The sequence below is a fragment of the Salmo salar genome, chromosome 18 (assembly GCF_965601325.2).
Source record: "Salmo salar chromosome 18, fSalSal1, whole genome shotgun sequence".
Taxonomy (NCBI): domain Eukaryota; kingdom Metazoa; phylum Chordata; class Actinopteri; order Salmoniformes; family Salmonidae; genus Salmo; species Salmo salar.
In genome coordinates this window covers 83510820-83532189 of record NC_138308.1, presented here as the reverse complement: position 1 = coordinate 83532189, position 21370 = coordinate 83510820, and the positions used below count along the sequence as shown (strand labels likewise).

Genomic DNA, 21370 nt, shown 5'->3' with positions numbered 1-21370 from the left:
ACTCTACTGAAGTGTACCCTTCTCTGCTCTACTGAACAGTACTGTAGTCTATTGAACTGTACCCTACTCTATTGCACTGTGCTCAACTGCATTGTACCCTACTCTATTGTACTCTACTGTACTTTACTGAACTGTACCCTACTCTACTGTACTGTGCTCTACTGAACTATACCCTACTCTATTGTACTGTACTCTGCTGCACTCTATTGAACTGTAACCTACTCTACTGTACTGTGCTCTACTTAACTATACCCTACCCCATTGCACTGTGCTCTACTGAACTGTACCCTACTCTATTGTACTGTACTCTACTGTACTTTACTGAACTGTACCCTACTCTACTGTACTGTGCTCTACTTAACTATACCCTACCCCATTGCACTGTGCTCTACTGTACTGTGCCCTACTCTATTGTACTGTGCTCCACTGTACTGTTCGCTACTCAAATGTATTGTACCCTACTCTATTGTATTGTGCTCTACTGAAATGTAACCTACTATATTGTACTGTGCTCTACTGAACTGTACCCTACTCTATTTTAATGTGATCCACTGAACTGTACCCTACTCTATTGTACTGTGCTCATCTGAACTGTACCCTACTATATTGAACTGTGCACTACTGTACTGTACCCTACTATATTGTACTGTACTCTACTGTACTGTAACCTACTGTTCTGTACCCTACACTACTGACCTGTGCTCTACTGAAATATACCCTGCTCTATTGTACTGAACTGTAACCCAATCTACTGTACTGTGTTCTACTGTACTGTACCCTACTCATTCGTTCTGTGCTCTACTGTACTGTACCCTACTCGTTTGTACTGTGCTCTACTGTTCTGTACCCTACTCTATTGCACTGTGCTCTACTGTTCTGTACCCTACTCTATTGTACTGTGCTCTACTGAACTGTACCCCACTCTATTGTACTGTACTCTACTGTACTGTACCCTATTCAACTGTACTCTACTGTACTGTACCCTACACTACTGACCTTTGCTCTAATGAACTATACCATACTCTATTGTACTGTACTGTACCCTAATCTACTGTACCGTGCTCTGTTGAACATTACCCTACTCTATTGCACTGTGCTCTACTGTACTGTACCCTACTCTATTGTACTGTGCTCAACTGAACTGTAGCCTACTCTATTGTACTGTTCTGTACCCTACTCAACTGTACTGTACTGTACCCTAATTCTCTGTACTATGCTCTACTGAACTATACCCTAATCTACTGTACTGTGCTCTACTGAACTATACCCTGCTCTATTGTATTGGTTATCTTATGCTTGTGTGCAGATTCTCTGCCATGGAAACCCATATCATGAAGCTCCCGACGAGCGTTTAATGTGCTGAGTTTGCTTCTAGAGTCAGTTTGGAACGCAGTAGTTAGCGTTTCAACCGATGACAGACTATTTTTACGCGCTCCGCACTTCGGCACTTGACGGTATCGTTCTGTGCGCTTGTGTGGCCTACCATATTGCAGCTGAGCCGTTGTTGCTCCTAGACGTTTCCACTTCACAATAACAGCACTTACAGTTGACCGGGTTAGCTCTAGCATGGCAGAAATATGACAAACTGACTTGTTAGACAGGTGGCATCCTATGACGGTATCACATTGAAAGTCACTGAGCTCTTCAGTAAGGCCATTCTCCTGCCAGTGTTTGTCTATGGAAATTGCATGGCCGTGTGCTTGATTTTATACACGTCAGCAACAGCTGTGGCTGAAAATGCCGAATCCACTCATTTGAAAGGGTGTCCACATACTTTTGCATATATAGTTTATATGTCTAAAATAACAGTTACCGTACTACTTACTGAAGTCAGGCAATACTTTGGAAAGATTGTTGCTCTGACTGCATTTGTCTTTATATAAATGTATGTAAATTCTAACTGAATGGAGTCAACATATGTAAAATATACTTTTATCACAACGTTACAGCATCAGCTGAATTACCAGGCATGTATCCAGATGTTTTGTGCTTTATTTTCACAGCTCTTCCCAAATCTACTCTGACTGTAAAGCCAAACACTGCATACACTGGAGAGACAGTTACTCTGATGTGTTCAACGCGGTCTGACAGTATCTGGAACTATCAGTGGTACAAAGACAGGAATTATAATGTAGTGTCCCAGTCTGTCAGACACACTATAACAGGAGACACCCTCACCATCAGGAGAGCTGCTGAGTCTGACCAGGGTCGGTACTGGTGTGAAGGGAACAGAGTGTCTAGACCCACATCTTCACAACCAAGTGATCCTGTCTCTCTCACTGTAAAAGGTGAGTTACTTTGTTGTGCTTTATTGATGTTGTTGACTATTTATATTGAGTCAATCATGGTCTGCATGTCAGAATTCTTAGTTACAGTGAGCTCTAAAAATGATTGGGACAGGGAAATATTTTCTGTTGTTCTGTGAATCAATAACAAACACATTGTTAATTTATTATAGTACAGAGTCATTGTTTATACACCTATTTCTATTGAGAAGAGTCTGTCCTGTACACTGACTCCTAAACTTCATGTTTGAACATAAAGGAAAACATTTATATAGAGGTTCCATCTTTGTATCTGTGCCATTATGGTGTCTGTTACAACACGGGCAGCACATCTACATGTTAATGTTGCATGGTCCATGTTCTACCAACTGTGTTACAGAGGACCACCATGTGGGTAGTGGACACTTCAGGAAAAAGAGTAGAGTATTGAGATGAATAGCCAACAGGGGGCTCCAACCCTCCAAGACCCCAAACATTGACATCAATTTGACCAAAACAATAATACTACTATATACTACTCTACTCTACTGTACCCAACTCTACTGTACTATACTGTACTGTACCCTACTCTATTGTGCTGTGCTCTACTGAACTGTACCCTACTCTACTGTACTGTACCCTACTTTATTGTGCTGTAATCTACTGAACTGTACCCTACTATACTGTACTATACCGTACTGTACCGTACTCTATTGTGCTGTGCTCTACTGAACGGTACCCTACTCTACTGTACTCAACTGTACTGTACACTACTCTATTGTACTGTACTCTACTGAACTGTACCCTGCTCTATTTTACTGTGCTCTACTGAACTGCACCCTACTCTACTGTACTCTAGTTGAATGTATTGTACTGTGTTCTACTGAACTGTACCCTTCTCTATTGTTCTGTGCTCTATTGTACTGTACCCTACTCTGTTGCACTGTGTTCTACTGAACTGTACCCTTCTCTATTGTTCTGTGCTCTATTGTACTGTACTCTACTCTATTGTACTGTGCTCTACCGAACTGTACCCTACTCTATTGTACTGTAATCTATTGAACTGTACCCTACTCTAGTGTACTGTGCTCGATTGAACTGTACCCTAATCTATTGAACTGTGCTCTACTGTACTGTACCCTACTCTACTGTACTCTACTGAACTGTACTCTACTGTACTGTAGTTGAATGTATTGCACTGTACTCTACTGTGAACTGTACCCTACTCTACTGTACTGTGCTCTACTGAACTAAACCCTATTCTATTGTACTGTACCCTACTCTATTGTACTGTACTCTACTGTAATGTACCCTACTCTACTGTACTCTACTGAGCTGTACTCTACTCTAGTTGAATGTATTACACTATACTCTACTGAACTGTTACCTACTGTACTGCGCTCTACTGAACTATACCCTACTCTGTTGTACTGTACTCTACTGTACTCTACTGAACTGTACCCTACTCTACTGTACTGTGCTCTACTGTACTATACCCTACTATATTGTACTCTGCTCGACAGTACTGTACCCTGGTCCCGTGTGGCTCAGTTGGTAGAGTGATGGTGTTTGTAACGCCAGGGTTGTGGGTTCAATTCCCACGGGGGACCAGTACGGAGAAGAATGTATGGAATGTATGCATTCACTACTGTAAGTCGCGCTGGATAAGAGCGTCTGCTAAATGACTAAAATGTAAATGTACTGTACTGTAGACTACTCTATTGTACTCTACTGAAGTGTACCCTTCTCTGCTCTACTGTGCTGTAGTCTATTGAACTGTACCCTACTCTATTGCACTGTGCTCAACTGCATTGTACCCTACTCTATTGTACTGTACTTTACTGAACTGTACCCTACTCTACTGTACTGTGCTCTACTGAACTATACCCTACTCTATTGTACTGTACTCTGCTGCACTCTATTGAACTGTAACCTACTCTACTGTACTGTGCTCTACTTAACTATACCCTACCCCATTGCACTGTGCTCTACTGTACTGTGCCCTACTCTATTGTACTGTGCTCCACTGTACTGTTCGCTACTCAAATGTATTGTACCCTACTCTATTGTATTGTGCTCTACTGAAATGTAACCTACTCTATTGTACTGTGCTCTACTGAACTGTACCCTACTCTATTTTAATGTGATCCACTGAACTGTACACTACTATATTGTACTGTGCTCATCTGAACTGTACCCTACAATATTGAACTGTGCACTACTGTACTATACCCCTTCTAAATTGTACTGTACTCTACTGTACTGTACCCTACTGTTCTGTACCCTACACTACTGACCTGTGCTCTACTGAAATATACCCTGCTCTATTGTACTGAACTGTAACCTAATCTACTGTACTGTGCTCTACTGAACTGTACCCCACTCATTTGTACTGTGCTCTACTGTACTGTACCCTACTCTATTGCACTGTGCTCAACTGAACTGTACCCCACTCTATTGTACTGTACTCTACTGTACTGTACCCTATTCAACTGTACTCTACTGTACTGTACCCTACACTACTGACCTTTGCTCTAATGAACTATACCATACTCTATTGTACTGTACTGTACCCTAATCTACTGTACCGTTGTCTGTTGAACTGTACCCTACTCTATTGCACTGTGCTCTACTGTACTGTACCCTACTCTATTGTACTGTGCTCAACTAAACTGTAGCCTACTCTATTGTACTGTTCTGTACCCTACTCAACTGTACTGTACTGTACCCTATTCTAATGTACTGTGATCATCTGAACTGTACCCTACTCTATTGTAGTGTGTTCTACTGAACTCTAACCTACTCTATTGTAGTGTGTTCTACTGAACTCTAACCTACTCTATTGTACAGTGCGCTACTATACTGTACTCTACACTATTGCACTATACTCCACTGAACTGTACCCTACTCTATTGTACTGTACCCTACTGTACTATATTGTACTATACTGTGCCCTACTCCACTGTTCTGTACTCTACTGAACTATACCCTACTCTATTGCACTGTACCCTACTCTGTTGTACTGTGCTCTACTGACCTGTAACCTACTCTATTGTACTGTGCTCTACTGAACTGTACTCTACTGTACTCTGGTTGAATGTGTTGCACTGTGTTCTACTGAACTGTACCTTACTCTATTGTACTGTACTGTACTATACTGTACTGTACCCTACCCTACTCTACTATATTGTACTATACTGTGCCCTACTCTACTGAACTATACCCTACTCTGCTGTACTGTGCTCTACTGACCTGTAACCTACTCTATTGTACTGTGCTGTACTGTACTCTTCTGTACTGTACCCTACTCTATTGTACTGTGCTCTTCTGAACTGTACTTTACTGTACTCTAATATAATGTTTTGCACTGTGCTCTGCTGATTTGTACCCTACTCTATTGTACTGTACTCTACTGTAATGTACCCTACTCTACTGTACTGTACTCTACTGTACTGTACCCTACTCTACTGTACTGTACTCTACTGTACTGTACCCTACTCTACTGTACTGTGCTCTACTGTACTGTGCTCTACTGAACGATACCCTACTTTATTGCAATGTGCTCAACTGTGCTGTACCCTAACCGATTGTACTGTACTTTACTGAATTGTACCCTACTCTAATGTACTGTGCTCTACTGAACTGTACCTGACTATATTGTACTGTACTCTAATGAACTGTACCCTACTCTATTGTACTGTGCTCTACTGTACTATACCCTACTCTACTGTACTGTGCTCGACTGAACTTTACCCTACTCTACCGTACTGTACTGTACCCTACCCTACTGTGCTCTACTGTACAATTCCCTACTCTACTGTACCCTACTCTACTGCACTGTGCTTTAATGAACTGTACCTACTCTATTGCACTGTGCTCTACTGAACTGTACCCTACTCTACTGTACTGTGGTCTACTGAGCTGTACCCCACTCTATTGCTCTGTCTACTGTACCCTAATCTACTTTACTCTACTGACCTCTACCCTACTCTGTTGTACTGTACTGTACCCTACTGTACTGTGCTCTAATGAACTATACACTGCTCTAGTGCACTGTGCTCTACTGAATTTTACCCAACTTGTACTGTACTCTAGTTGAATGTATTGCACTGTGTTCTGCTGAACTGGACCCTACTCTATTGTTCTGTACCCTACTCTATTGTACTGTGCTCCACTGTACTGTACCCTACTCTATTGTACTGTGCTGTACTGTACCCTACTCTACTGTACTCTACTGTACTCTAGTTGAATGTATTGCACTGTGTTCTACTGAATTGTACCCTACTCTACTGTACTCTGCTGAACTATATCCTACTCTATTGTACTGTGCTCTACTGAACTCTACGCTACTCTATTGTACTGTGCTCTACTGAACTCTACGCTACTCTATTGTACTGTGCTCAACTGAACTGTACTCTACTTTACTGTGCTCTATTGAACTGTACCCTTCTCTTTTGCACTGTGCTCTACTGTACAGTACCCTACTCTATTTTACTGTGCTGAACTGAACTCTACGCTACTCTATTGTACTGTACTCTACAGTACTTTATCCTACTCTACTGTACTGTGCTCTACTGAACTATAGCTTACTCTACTGTACTGTACCCTACTCTACTGAACTCTGCCCTACTCTATTGCACTGTGCTCAACTAAACTGTACCCTACTCTACTGTACTGTGCTCTACTGAACTCTACGCTACTCTATTGTACTGTGCTCTACTGAACTCTACGCTACTCTATTGTACTGTGCTCCACTGTACTGTACCCTACTCTATTGTACTGTGCTCAACTGTACTGTACCCTATTCTATTGTACTGTGCTCTTCTGAACTGTACCCTACTCTACTCTACTGTACTCTACTGTACTCTACTGTACTCTAGTTGAATGTATTGCACTGTGTTCTGCTGAACTGGACCCTACTCTATTTTACTGTACTGTACTGTACCCTACTCTATTGCACTGTGCTCTACTGTACTGTGCTCAACTGAACCCTACTCTACTCTACTGTACTCTACTGTACCCTACCCTGCTCTACTGTACCCTGCTCTACTGTACTGTGCTCTACTGAACTATGCCCTACTCTTTTGCACTGTGCTCTAATGTACTGTACCCTACTCTATTGTACTGTGCTCAACTGAACTGTACCCTACTCTTTTGTACTGTGCTCTACTGAATTGTACCCTACTCTATTGTACTGTGCTCTACTGAACTGTACCCTACTCTGTTGTGCTGTGCTCTACAATACTGCACAGTACTCTACTGAACTATATTTTACTCTATTGTACTGTGCTCAACTGAACCCTACTCTATTGTGCTGTACTCGACCCTACTGTACTCTACTTTACTGTGCTCTATTGACCTGTACCCTACTCTATTGTACTCTACTTTACTGTGCTCTACTGAACTCTACTTTACCCTACTCTACTGTACTCTACTTGAATGTATTGTACTGTGTTCTACTGTATTGTGCTTTGCTTTACTGTACCCTACTTTACTGTACTCTACTGTGTTCTACTGTACTCAAGTTTACTCAACTTGAGTTTCTTACAATTGAAGAAAGGGCCCATGGACTCAGGATCTAGTGGACTTGGTCTTGAGACCACTCAATAACACATACATTTGGTCTTTAACTTGTTATGGTCTCAGTTCACTGGTTCTGGATATTGGGACCAATGTTCTGGTCTTAAACTTGGTTTACAAACCATAGGTAACCCATGGACTTAGATAGACATTGCCTCATTGTCTACCTGTATGTCCCATTATGGCATCTATGAGAGCATGGGCAACTTCATTGAGGCCATCTCCATTTTGAAATCATCAACTGTCTACTTCTACTACTTCTATGAGTTGGCAAACAAATTGAAAGGGTGTACACTGCCACCTAGTGTGTGGACAGGTATAAAGTCAAGGTTGAGGATTTACTGCCACCTGCAGTTATGGAATGTTTACTCACGATTATAATTAATTGGGTATCCCCACTGATGACCTGGATGGAATTATGTGATCTTTCTTAACCCATAGGAAGTCCAACCCAGTTGAATACTTAAAAATTGTGAAAGTCCTCAATAGTGCTGCCCATGCTAAAACATGCTTTTGGGCACTAGAGTCCTCTATCTTTCTCTATGAGGCAACCCAATTGGAGGAAGAAAATACTCTCTGATCATTGGCTGATCACTCCCAAACCATAGAAATCCCCACCCAGTTGACTTCTTTAAAACCTGTTGGGGCTCGGGGGCAGTATTGAGACATTTTGAAAAAAATATGTGCCCATTTTTAACTGCCTCCTACACCAACTCAGAAGCTAGGATATGCATATTATTAACACATTCGGATAGAAAACACTCTGAATTTTCTAAAACAGTTTGAATGGTGTCTGTAAGTATAACAAAACTCATATTGCAGGCAAAAACCTGTGAAAAATAGATCCAAAAAAATGTGGATTTTGTGACTGTACTATTTAGTGTCATTGTTTTATAGATACCATAGTGAGAAAGGATTCATTTCGCAACACCTACGGCTTCCACTAGATGTCAACGATCTTTATAAAGTTGTTTGAAGCGTCTATGATAAACAGAGAGCAAATTAGAATCCAAGGAAGTTGACATGTCATCACTTCATTTTTTTGCGCCTGCGCATAAATCTGAGAGACGTGAGTTTGTCATCATTTTTTATCTAGACATAGGATAGGTTGTGTGAAAATATTACTGATGTTTAACGTTAAAAATGGACCAAAAGATTAATGCTAAACAACATTTGACATGTTTGAACGAACATAAATAGATTATTTACTAGGTTTTTTTAGCTTTTCGGCGTGATTTTACCAGCCCCACACCACGTTTTGTGGGAGCATAATGAACGCTAAGTACTTGGTGTTATTTGGACATAAATTATGAACTTTGTCAAAAGAAACCACATTTGTTCCGGACCTGGAATGGCTTCCGGACCTGGGATCCTGCCTTCTGATGGAGATAATCAAAGGTAAGGGGGTATTTACAATGTTATTATCGATTTTAGATGATGCTAACTGTATAGCATAGCCTGTTGTTCTTAGCATAGCACCCCGTTTATTGCAAAATGTGATTTCCCAGTAAAGTTATTTTGAGATCTGGCCATTCGGTAGCAATTACGAGATGATAATATATTATTCTTTGAATGACAATATTATAATTTACCAATGTTTTCGAATAGTAATTTTGTTATGTTCACCGGAAGCATTTCAGAGAAGAAAAAAATCTGAATTTCACGCTACTGTAAAATGCTGTTTTTGGATATAAATATGAACTTGATGGAACAAAAAATGCATGTATTGTATAACATAATGTCCTAGGAGTGTCATCTGATGGAGATTGACAAAAGTTAGTGCATAATTCAAGCTGGTTTCTGCTTTTGGTGATGCCTGACCTTGAATTGAAAATGGATGTTTGTACTTTTGTGGCTATGTACTGTCCTAACATAATCTAACTTTATGCTTTTGCCGTAAAGCCTCTTTGAAAATCGAACAATGTGGTTAGATTAAGGAGATGTTTATCATTTAAATTGTGTAAAATAGTTGATTGTTTGAGAAATTGAAATGATTAGATTTTTGATGTTTTGAATTTCCAGCCTTGTTAGCAATCCCGGCTCGGGGTTCATTGCTAACCTGTAGCCCCAACAGGATTTATGGTGGAAGCCGTCAATGGCAATGTTTATAGTAAAATGAGTTTTATACATCTAGCTTTCTCTATTTTTGAAACCTTACACCGAAACACCTGCTATTTTGCCAAAATAATGATAGGAAAAGTGATAATTAAACATCTAACAACATAATTAATTAGATGCATAAGTAATTAAATCAATCAAGTTCCAGATTAATACAATCAACATTGAACATTTTACAGAGAAGAATAGAGAATATATTTCTGTAAATTCAATTTAAAGGTTTTGAAAATTGGTTAAAAATCATGTTTTTACTATTTAGTTAATTTGGTATGCAAATACAGTTTCTAAAATGAATCTGTAATAGGTTAATCAAAATGACCACTACTGTTCATGGTGATCCTTTACTGCTTCTATTTCACTATGTTTCTGTAGTGACCAGTTTAGTGTGGTGGTAGGAATTCAGGTATACAATAGAAACAAAGTGTGTGAGAAGTATATACGTCTATCTGACAGATGTTGGAAGACGTGTTGAAAGTTGGGAAAAATAGGATACAAATTAGAAAACAAATGTAAAGCCCCAATGTGCACCACTTCTGTAGAATGATCCATAAACAAATGATAGTTTTAACATTGTTTTGAGGCTTTACATTGTTTGTTTACATTTACATTGTTTACAAACATTGGAGTAAAACCAGATTATATTCTTCAAGAATCAATACCGGTATACATTATATCATTCATTTATAAGTCCAAAAATGGATGTAGCAACTAACTATTCTAGCTTTAAATTCAACATACACCTATAATGAACTTTCCAAAACCACTGTTAGGTTCTTATTTTTCAGAGTAAATAACTCACGGACACTAGAGAAGCTTTAACCAAGTTTAATCATTCCTCAAAGGTTCTGTACAGCTGACAACAGACAGCTAAAGATTTCAGACTTCACAGTTTATATGCATCCTACTTAAGACACTCCCCTTTCTCCAATCCTTACATTTTATGGCTGAACAGGAAGCTAATAAAGAGGGTAACAGGATTCCAAACATTTATTACTCTCTTAAGAGAATCTGTCCTCACCTCCTGACCTCAACCCCTCTTTCATCTAATACGCAGATGTCCATCTGTCTCCCCTGTATCAACACATCTCTCTCCTCTATCAAACACATTACAAAGCCTTCCTCTTTCTTCTGAGAACCATTCACTTCTAACATAACCCAGTATCTTTCATTTCCTATCATTCATTTAATATCTCAATGTTCAAAGTTTAGCCGATCCCAACATCGCTAAATCGATGGAAATTTCTAAGGTTTCCATATGTTTTGATATTCAGTGCTCTTTTCTCTCAGCTCTGCCTGAAACTACAGTGACCGTAAATCCAAACCCTGTGTACCCCGGAGAAACATCACTCTGACGTGTTCAGCTGGGTCTTACAGTGACTGGAGCTATAAATGGTACAAAGACAACAGTGAGATTAGCTTGTCCCAGTATAAATACCTTAATACTAGATCCACCATCAGTAGAGTTACTGAGTCTGACCAGGGTCTCTACTGGTGTCAGGGAGAGAGAAGATCCAGACCCACATCTTCATCCATCAGTGATGCTGTCACTGTTACTGTGAATAGTGAGAACTTTAGTTGTTGTTGTTGTTGTTGTTATCTTATCACTCAAACCCATTGAAATACCAACAGATTATCAGCCAAAGACCACACTGACTTCAGACAAAGAGAACATATTCACAGGAGACAGTGTGACACTGAGCTGTACTGTAGAGTCTCCTGGATGGTAGTTTTACTGGTACAGACACAGACCAGACTCTACACCAGTAACCACAACCTCTGGATACTCCTACACACTCAGCAGGCTCAATGTCTCTGATGGAGGACAGTACTGGTGCAGAGCTGGGAGAGGAGACCCAGTCTACTACACCCTGTACAGTGACCCAGTCCAGATAAACATTACTGGTCAGTCTAAAACAGTTTCATGATAAATTGCTGATATTTTTTTAGTCAGGGGAGTACAGTAATGCTGTCAATATCACCGTGGATTTTCTTCCCACTGTACAACATGAACTTTATTTTTTACAGGTACGTATGATATGATTTTAAATTCTGTAACTGAATGACTGCATCTCATAAAACACCCCGCCACCCCCAAAGATCTGAACTAACAGTCACACTTGACTTTTCTCCCCTGTTAGCAACAGCTTTCCTGATAAATACTTTACTATAGAAAAATGTACTTACTAATTTATGACTGATAAATGTGGGTTCTCCCACCTAGTTATCTGAAGATAAATGCACTAACTGTAAGTCACTCTGGGTAAGAGCATATGCTAAATGACTAAAATGTCAAATGTAAAAATTTACAAACTCATAAGATGTTGAGAATCCAGATTTACAGTATTATTTATATATTATGTTATACAGATGGTGATGTGAGAGAGTCCTGTCCATCCCGTGACTGAAGGAGACTCTGTGACTCTGACCTGTACATTTAGATATCAGGAAACAAATCCTAACCCCAAGGCTGATTTCTACAAAGATGGAATACTCATCAAGAATGAGACCACAGGAGAGATGACCATCCCTACAGTATCCAAGTCAGATGAAGGATTCTATAAGTGTAAATCTGGTAAAGGAGAATCACCAGAGAGCTGGGTGACAGTGAGAGGTCAGAAGAGCAGTGTGTGTGCATGTGAGAAGAGCAGTGTGTGTGTTCATTTGTCTTGATGGTAAAACATGTGTTTTTCTAGTCCCTCCAGGTTCCGTTGTCTCCATCTCTCTGACCAGGCTGCTGTGTGGTCTACTGGTGGTGTCTCCATTTCTACTGGTGTCCATCGTGCTGACGGTGAAATGCTGCAGGGCTCGAGGTGAGAACTTTCTTTCAGTGTATTTCCAATCAGCTTATCCAGCTTGATTATCTCCTTCTATATGTCATGCTCTCTGATGGGTTACATTGTATAACTGTGTACAGTTGAAAGAGCAGTTGGATCAGTTTAACTCTAGTGCTACTTTCCATCCATTATATTCCTGTAGGTTTGTGTTCAACAGTCACATCTCCTCAAGACCAGATACCATGTGATGATGTCATTGAACAGAACGAATCATCAGTGTGATCATTACAGTATGAACTGTAAGCTGAACAACCACTTTTCTGATTGTTAAGTTTTTACCGTTGATATATGATAGTGTTTACTGAGTTTAATATCACTGAATGGAATTTCACAAATGCTGAATGTTATGATTTTGTAAGTTTACATTTTCAGCTTTTGGAGGATCGTATGCTTTCCTTTGTTATTGTTGATTGATGTAGATATATTTTTTTTAATATTACACTTACCTGTCTTTATTTCAGTTTGTTAATTAAACAAGAGTGTAGTGCCTTTTTTAATTTAAAAGTCGAATTTGTATATGTTGTATTTTAAATACCGTAATGCTTTTTAAATGCAGGTGGATATATACAGTACGTGAATCTTTTCTGTTTTTTATTCTAATTTAAATACTAAAGATGTGTTTATTCTTGATTGGCCGACCTGCTCTAACAGTTAAGATAGAACACGTAGCTATAGTTTGTTATTAAAAATGTACACTTACATAATGCAGCTTTAATGCTTATTTTTATATTAAAGGTAGACTCAGCAAAATGACATTGCCACAAGAGCCACCGCAGATATTGAGATGAGCGAGATGCACGACTTCACAGGCACACACAGTATCTGCACATATGCACGGGTTCACTTCATGCTGTTCAGTCTGGAAGTCACAGGATCGAAACAGAGGAGCAGTTGAGTATCATGCTTCAACGCTCTTAGTTGTTGTGGAAATTGAACCACTATGCAGTTTACTTTCTACATCTACGTCATATCGCTGAGTCTACCTTTAAACTCCACTTACTTTTGACTTATATTCATTTTGAAATACTGTCTACTAAGTATTTTGTATTAAAAAAATGCTTTACAGCAGATATACATTTTCAACATGTTAGTATTTTGTAAAATGGTTTCAGTAGTTGTTAAAAGATGAGTGTTCCACTATGGAACTTAAAATGGAGAAGGTGTGATGTATGAATTCTCATATATCAAACAATATATAATAACTTGATTTAAGGACATATTCATTTTACTCTCTGTATTTCTGCGTTGAAACAATGCATTTACATCTTGAATGTTCCTATACATTTCTTATTACGTAAAGCAACACTTTCTAACTAAATCTATATGCAATATATTGCTGTCAGTCTTCTGTAAACCACATTCAGATTGACTTGTACTGATATGAACCCATACAGAAGTGTTCCATGTCTGTACTATTATGATGAGATAGAGAGAGGAAGGAATAAGAGGGCACCCCCAGTAGACTGAGGGCTTATGCTGTTGCTATGTGACCAATGACCATATTAGTTTCTATATTGTGATCCACTAGAATGTGGAGTAGTTACAGGCCTGTCCCTGAAGGGGGCGATAAGAAACCCCAGATGTTTACCTGGCTATACCCACTCAAGGTGAAGTCTGACTGCTTTTCCCTGGTAACCTTTCTCTCTCTATTTATGTTTGCTCCTTCACATGTTGTACAAGTGTCACACACTCTACAAAAATACACTTTCAAATACTTAGAGGTAAATAGTTGGTAAAAATGTGAAGATGCTAAAATGTTTGGATTCATGTATTCAGCACAACAATGTAAATATGTGAATCAAAATGAAACTTAACACTTTATCCTGGAAACCCTTTTGTCGGGTCGCTCAAAAAGTTACATTTTGCAGCTTTAACAGTATTGCACTTTCCATGTAGCCTACTTTTGGCCTGCTTTTCACCTAACCACCAATCAAGCAACATTTTTAACTAGTTTTTCAAATCCTGTTTATTTTGCACTGAAAATATAGGTCAAATTAAGATCCTACACCTGTATGTGATGTGAGAGTGAGTGACCATCCTACATTGATGTTGAATCTCTGTGAGAACCTGAGCTTGTAAAGCATATGGTGTGGTGGTGTGGTGTGCATTTAACCAGGTCACCACTCAGGAACTAAAGAGTAGCGCTAACTCAGTGGTTGCAAAATGTGCTGTAAATGACAATGAATACAACATGCTATATTTGTTGGATGTGTTCTAGTATCAAGTTGTGATTATTGTAAATGGTTGAGAGTTCCGTCACTACAGTTATAGTAAACTGAACTAAGAGATTGAATGGTGTTTGAGATTTTGGTCTCTGTCCTTTCTTTGTATCCAGAACAACAGGTTGATGTTTATTGGGATGAATCTTTTGTTGGAGGCAGAGTTGAGCAATATCCACTAGATTGGCCAGCTGCAAAGTCTAAATTGTCTACATAACGAAAAAATACATGAAAACAAAAATACGATTTTTATCCTAATTTAGGGTCTGGCATAAAGTTAGCAATGTGGTAAAAGTTAGGGTTAGGTTTAGGTTAAAAATCAAAATCAGATTTTATGACTTTGTGGCTGTGCCAGATAGTGACTACACTGCAGAGCTGCCTCCAGTACATGAGTCATCCTAATACATACAAACCTGCTGCAGAACATGTCAATGGCCATTTCAAGCTGCAGTGGTATACGGCAGTGGTATACGGCTGAGGAATGGTGCTAGAGTAATTAATGAATGTACTTTGTTGGTTTACACTGACATTGTTAACAAACATTGTCATAAAATAGCAGTTTATTTTGTGTTATGATGGGATAAGACAGTGGCACTACCCTTATGGAAAAAACACATGCATTTCACATGTGATCTCATGTTATCACATGATCTTATGAGAAGTTACTGTGATAACAAAATGTAAAGTATATTGGATTTATATAGAGCTTTTCTACTAACTGAGTTACTCAAAACGCTTTACATAGTAGGGGGAAACTGGTTGATGCAAGACAAAATTGATTACATTATTTATTTTTCTCACCCATCTACACACAATACCCATAATGAGAAAGTGAAAACATGTTTTTAGAAATGTTTGCAAATGTATTGAAAATGAAATACAGAAATATCTTAATTACATAATTATTCACACCCTTGAGTCATTACTTTATAGAATCAACTTTGGTAGCGATTACAGCTGTGAGTCTTTCTGGGTAAGTCTCTAAGAGCTTTCCACTCCTGGACTGTGACATATTTTTCCATTACTCTTTTTAAAATTATTCAAGCTCTGTAAATTGGTTGCTGATCATAACGAGAAAAACATTTTCTGGTCTTGCCATAGATTTTCAAGTAGATTTATGCCAAACTGTAATTTAGACAATCATTCACTGTCTTCTTGGTAAGCAACTCCATTGTAGATTTGGCCTTGTGTTTTAGGTTATTGGCCTGCTGAAAGGTGAATTAATCTCCCAGTGTCTGATGGAAAGCAAACAACCAGGTTTTCCTCTAGGGTTTTGTCTGTGCTTATGTTTTCTTTTTTTATCCTGAAAACTCCCCAATCCTTAACGATTACAAGCATTGCCACATTCTGACCAGTAAAGGGGTTATTTGTTACTGTAGTTTGGTCAGGACGTGGCAGGGGGGTATTTGTTTTCTGTGGTTCGGGGTGTGTGTTTATGTAGAGGGGTGTTTGATTAGTGTATTCCGGGGGTTTTGGGCTTTGTTCTATGTTGTGTATTTCTATGTCTGATCAAGGGTGTTTAGTTCTGTGTTTAGTTAATTGGGGTTGGGCCTTCAATTGGAGGCAGCTGTTTCTCGTTGCCTCTGATTGAAGGTCCTATAATTAGGGGTGTGTTTGTTATGGGAATTGTGGGAGGTTGTTCTTTGCACTGCTAGGGTTAGCATGCAAGACTGTTTGTTGTTCGTTCATTTTTGTATACGTGTTTCTTTTGTTTTTTTCCTTTTACCAAATAAAGAAGATGAGTATACACATTCCCGCTGCACCTTGGTCCACTTACTACGACGACCGAGACAAGCATACCCATAACATGATGCAGTCACCACTTGAAAATATGGAGAGTGGTAGTCATTATTAATGTGTTGTATTGGATTTGCCCCAACCATAACACTTTGCATTCTGGACAAAAAGTGTATTGCTTTGCCACATTTTTTGCAATATTACTTTAGTTCCTTGTTGCAAACAGGATGCATGTTTTGGAATATTTCTATTCAGTACAGGCTTTCTTCTTTTCACTCTGTCAATTAGGTTAGGATTGTGGAGTAGCTACAATATTGTTGATCGATCCTCACTTTCCTCCTATCATAGCCTTTAAACTCTGAAACTGTTTTAAAGTCATCATTGGCCTCAACATAGTGAGGAAGGACACCTGTATCTTTTTAGTGACAGGGTGTATTGATACACCATCCAAAGTGTAATTACTAACTTCACCTTACTCAAATGGATATTCAATGTCTGTTTTTATTTTATTTTACCCATCTACCAGTAGGTGCCCATCTTTGAGAGGCATTGGAAAACCTCCCTTGTCTTTGTAGTTGAATCTGTGTTTGAAATGTACTTCTCGACTGAGGGACCTTAGAGATAATTGTCTGTGTGCGGTACAGAGATGAGGTAGTCATTCAAAAATCATGTTAAACACAAAATTTGCACAGAGTGAGTCCATGCAACATATGTGACTTCTTATGCACAATTCACTCCTGAACTTATTTAGGCTTGCCATAACAAAGGGGTTGAATACTTACTGACTCAAGAAATGTCTGCTTTTCCTTTTTAATTAATTTGTAAACATTTCAAAAAGATAATTCCACTTTGACATTATGGGGTATTGTGTGTAGGCAAGAGGCAAAACATCTCAATGTAATCAATTTGAAATGCAGCCTGTAACACAACAACATGTGGAAAAAGTCAAGGGGTGTGAATACTTTCAGAAGACAATGTATTATGCCAATCATTAATGAGGGGGAGATGATGGAATGGGGAATTTTGCCATGGCACCAGGGTTGTTATCGCAACATGTGATAATATTAAACTACACATGTGAAAATATTTTAGCACGTCAACACACAACACATGATCTCATGAAATAAATGTGACAACATGGGGATACATTTTAATGTGATACCATGAAACTACTCATGACAACTACACGTTCACATGTTAACATTTCAGCTCAACATGTGAAAACAGCTATTTCACATGTGAAAATACAAGTGTTTTGTAAGGGATGTAATTAAAAGGTATGGGGGTTATTAGGTAAGTCATACACTTCACATTCGACATGATCACTTAGTCCTGACTTTCAATATGAACCCACCTGGGATTTAACTCACAACCTCTGGGTTTGAGGAACGCTGATATTTCTGCTGCGCTACAAAGTCTGTAGCGTTCTAAGAAGTCCCCTACAGATTAATTACCTATAATACATCTCTGCAAAATAATGCCATCTGCACTGCTATTTTTGTTATCAGTTAATCTGACCATTCTGTCATCATTGATTTAATTAACTGGATTCAGTAATTTGAGGGTTTTCTGTTTAGTTGTCTGTTGGTGGGCATATTATTCTGTTTTAATGTTACTCCTGAATTACTATGATAAATATAATAGGTTTAAATGTTACTCCGTGGTTTGATGGCAGCATTCGCGCAAAACTGAAATGCAAACCACTGCTTTCGATCATGGCAAGGCGACCGGAAACATGACCGAATACAAACAGTGTAGCTATTCCCTCTGCAAGGCAATCAAACAAGCTAAGCGTCAGTATAGAGACAAAGTAGAGTCGCAATTCAACAGCTCAGACACGAGAAGTATGTGGCAGGGTCTACAGTTAATCACGGATTACAAAAAGAAAATCAGCCCTGTTGCGGACACTGACGTCTTGCTCCCAGACAAATTAAACAACTTCTTTGCTTGCTTTGAGGACAATACAGTGCCACTGACACGGCCCGCTACCAAAACCTGCGGCCAACGTAAGTAAAACATTTAAACGTGTTAACCCTTGCAAGGCTGCCGGGACCAGACGGCATCCCTAGCCGTGTCATCAGAGCATGCGCAGACCAGCTGGCTGGTGTGTTTACGGACATATTCAATCAATCCCTATCCCAGTCTGCTTTTCCCACGTGCTTCAAGAGGGCCTCCATTGTTCCTGTTCCCAAGAAAGCTAAGGTAACTGAGCTAAATGACTATCGCCCCGTAGCACTCACTTCATTCATCATGAAGTGCTTTGAGAGAATAGTAAAGGATCATATAACCTCCACCCTACCTGACACCGTAGACCCACTCCAATTTGCTTACCGCCCCAATAGGTCCACAGACGACGCAATCGAAATCACACTGCATACTGGCATAACCCATCTGTACAATAGCAATACCTATGTAAGAATGCTGTTCATCGATTACAGCTCAGCATTTAACACCATAGTACCCTCCAAACTCGTCAATAAGTTTGAGAACCTGGGTCTCGACCCCGCCCTGTGCAACTGGGTCCTGGACTTCCTGATGGGCCGCCCCCAGGTGGTGAGGGTAGGAAACAACATCTCCACCCCGCTGATCCTCAACACTGGGGCCCCACAAGGGTGCGTTCTCAGCCCTCTCCTGTACTCCCTGTTTACCCACGACTGCGTAGCCATACGCAGTCGTGGGTAAACTCATTTATCAAGTTTGCTAAAATCCCAACTCATTTATCAAGTTTGCTGACAACACTACAGTGGTAGGCTTGATTACCAACAACGACGAGTCGGCCTACAGGGAGGAGGTGAGGGCCCTCGGAGTTTGGTGTCAGGAAAATAACCTCACACTCAATGTCAACAAAACAAAGGACATGATTGTGGACTTCAGGAAACAGCAGAGGGAGCACCCCACTATCCACATCGACGAGACAGTAGTGGAGAAGGTGGAAAGTTTTAAGTTCCTCGGCGTACACATCACGGACAAACTGAAATGGTCCACCCACACAGACAGCGTGGTGAAGAAGGCACAACAGCGCCCCTTCAACCTCAGGAGGCTGAAGAAATTTGGCTTGTCACTGAAAACAGTCACAAACTTTTACAGATGCACAATCGAGAGCATCCTGTCGGGCTGTATCACCGCCTGTTACGGCAGCTGCTCCGCCCATAACCATAAGGCTCTCCAGAGGGTAATGAGGTCTGCACAACGCATCACCAAGGGCAAACTACTTGCCCTCCAGGACACTTACACCACCCGATGTCACAGGGAAGCCAAAAAGATCATCAAGGACAACAACCACCCGAGCCACTGCCTGTTCACCCCGCTATCATCCAGAAGGTGAGGTCAGTACAGGTGCATCAAAGCGGGGACCGAGAGACTGAAAAACAGCTTCTATCTCAAGGCCACCAGACTGTTAAACAGCCATCACTAACATTGAGTGGCTGCTGCCAACATACTGACTCAATCTCTAGCCACTTTAATAATGGAAAAATGTATGTAATTATGTATCACTAGCCACTTTAAACAATGCCACTAATGTTTACATACCCTATATTACTCATCTCATATGTATATACTGTACTCTATACCATCTACTGCATCTTGCCATCTTGATGTAATAAATGTATCGCTAGCCACTTTAAACAATGCCACTTTATATAATGTTTACATATCCTACATTACACATCTCATATGTATATACTGTACTCTATACCATCTACTGCATCTTGCCTATGCCGTTCGGCCATCACTCATTCATATATTTTCATGTACATATTCTTATTCATTCCTTTACACTTGTGTGTATAAGGAAGTTGTTGTGAAATTGTTAGGTTAGATTACTTGTTAGATATTACTGCATGGTCGGAACTAGAAGCACAAGCATTTCGCTACACTTTCATTAACATCTGCTAACAATGTGTATGTGACAAATAAAATGTGTTTTGATGCTACTCTATTGTACTGTGCTCAACTGAACAGCGTCCTACTCGTTTGTACTGTGCTCTACTGAACTGTACCCTACTCTATTGTACTGTACTCTATTGTAATGTACTCTACTGTACTGTACCCTACTCTACTGTACTGTACTCTACTGTACTGTATCCTACTCTATTTTACTGTGCTCTTTTGAACTGTACCCTACTCTACTGTACTGTACCCTATTCTATTGTTCTGTACTGTAGTCTCCTGTACTGTATCCTACTCTATTGTACTGTTCTCTACTGAACTGAACCCTCCTCTATTGTACTGTGCTCTAGTGAGCTAAACCCTAATCTGCTCTTCTCTACTTGAATGTACTGTTTTGTGTTCTACTGATCTGTACCCTACTCTGTTGTACTGTGCTCTATTGTACTGTACCCTACTTTACTGTACTCTAGTTGAATGTATTGTACTGTGTTCTACTGATCTGTACCCTACTCTGTTGTAATGTGCTCTACTGTACTGTTCCCTACTCTATTGCCCTGTACTATTGCTCTGTACTGAACAAAACCCTACTTAATTGCACTGCGTCTACTGTACTGTACCCTACTCTGTTGTGCTGTGCTCTGCTGAACTGTACCCTACTCTACAGTACTGTACTGTACCCTATTCTACTGTAATGGTCTGTTGAACTCTACTGAACTGTACTCTGCTG

At 39.7% G+C, this 21370-nt stretch overlaps 2 protein-coding genes and 1 non-coding gene across 3 annotated transcripts in view; all 3 read left to right on the top strand.

Annotated features, from left to right (window-relative positions):
* LOC145861833 (neural cell adhesion molecule 1-like) overlaps positions 1-12476 on the top strand; it is a 43241-nt gene extending 30765 nt beyond the window's left edge. Inside the window, exons 6-7 of the mRNA XM_082965446.1 lie at positions 2004-2288; positions 11592-12476. Of these exons, the coding sequence (XP_082821572.1) occupies positions 2004-2288; positions 11592-11689 (383 nt within the window). The 3' untranslated portion in view covers positions 11690-12476. The remainder of the gene's footprint in view (positions 1-2003; positions 2289-11591) is intronic.
* Positions 1-13164, top strand: part of LOC106591277 (immunoglobulin superfamily member 1) — a 102573-nt gene extending 89409 nt beyond the window's left edge. Inside the window, exons 13-14 of the mRNA XM_082965211.1 lie at positions 12656-12772; positions 12939-13164. Coding sequence (XP_082821337.1) covers positions 12656-12772; positions 12939-13018 — 197 coding nt within the window. The 3' untranslated portion in view covers positions 13019-13164. The remainder of the gene's footprint in view (positions 1-12655; positions 12773-12938) is intronic.
* Positions 3799-3875, top strand: trnat-ugu (transfer RNA threonine (anticodon UGU)). The gene has a single exon. It is a non-coding gene; the product is annotated as a tRNA-Thr (tRNA).
* Positions 13165-21370: the final 8206 nt, after the last annotated feature.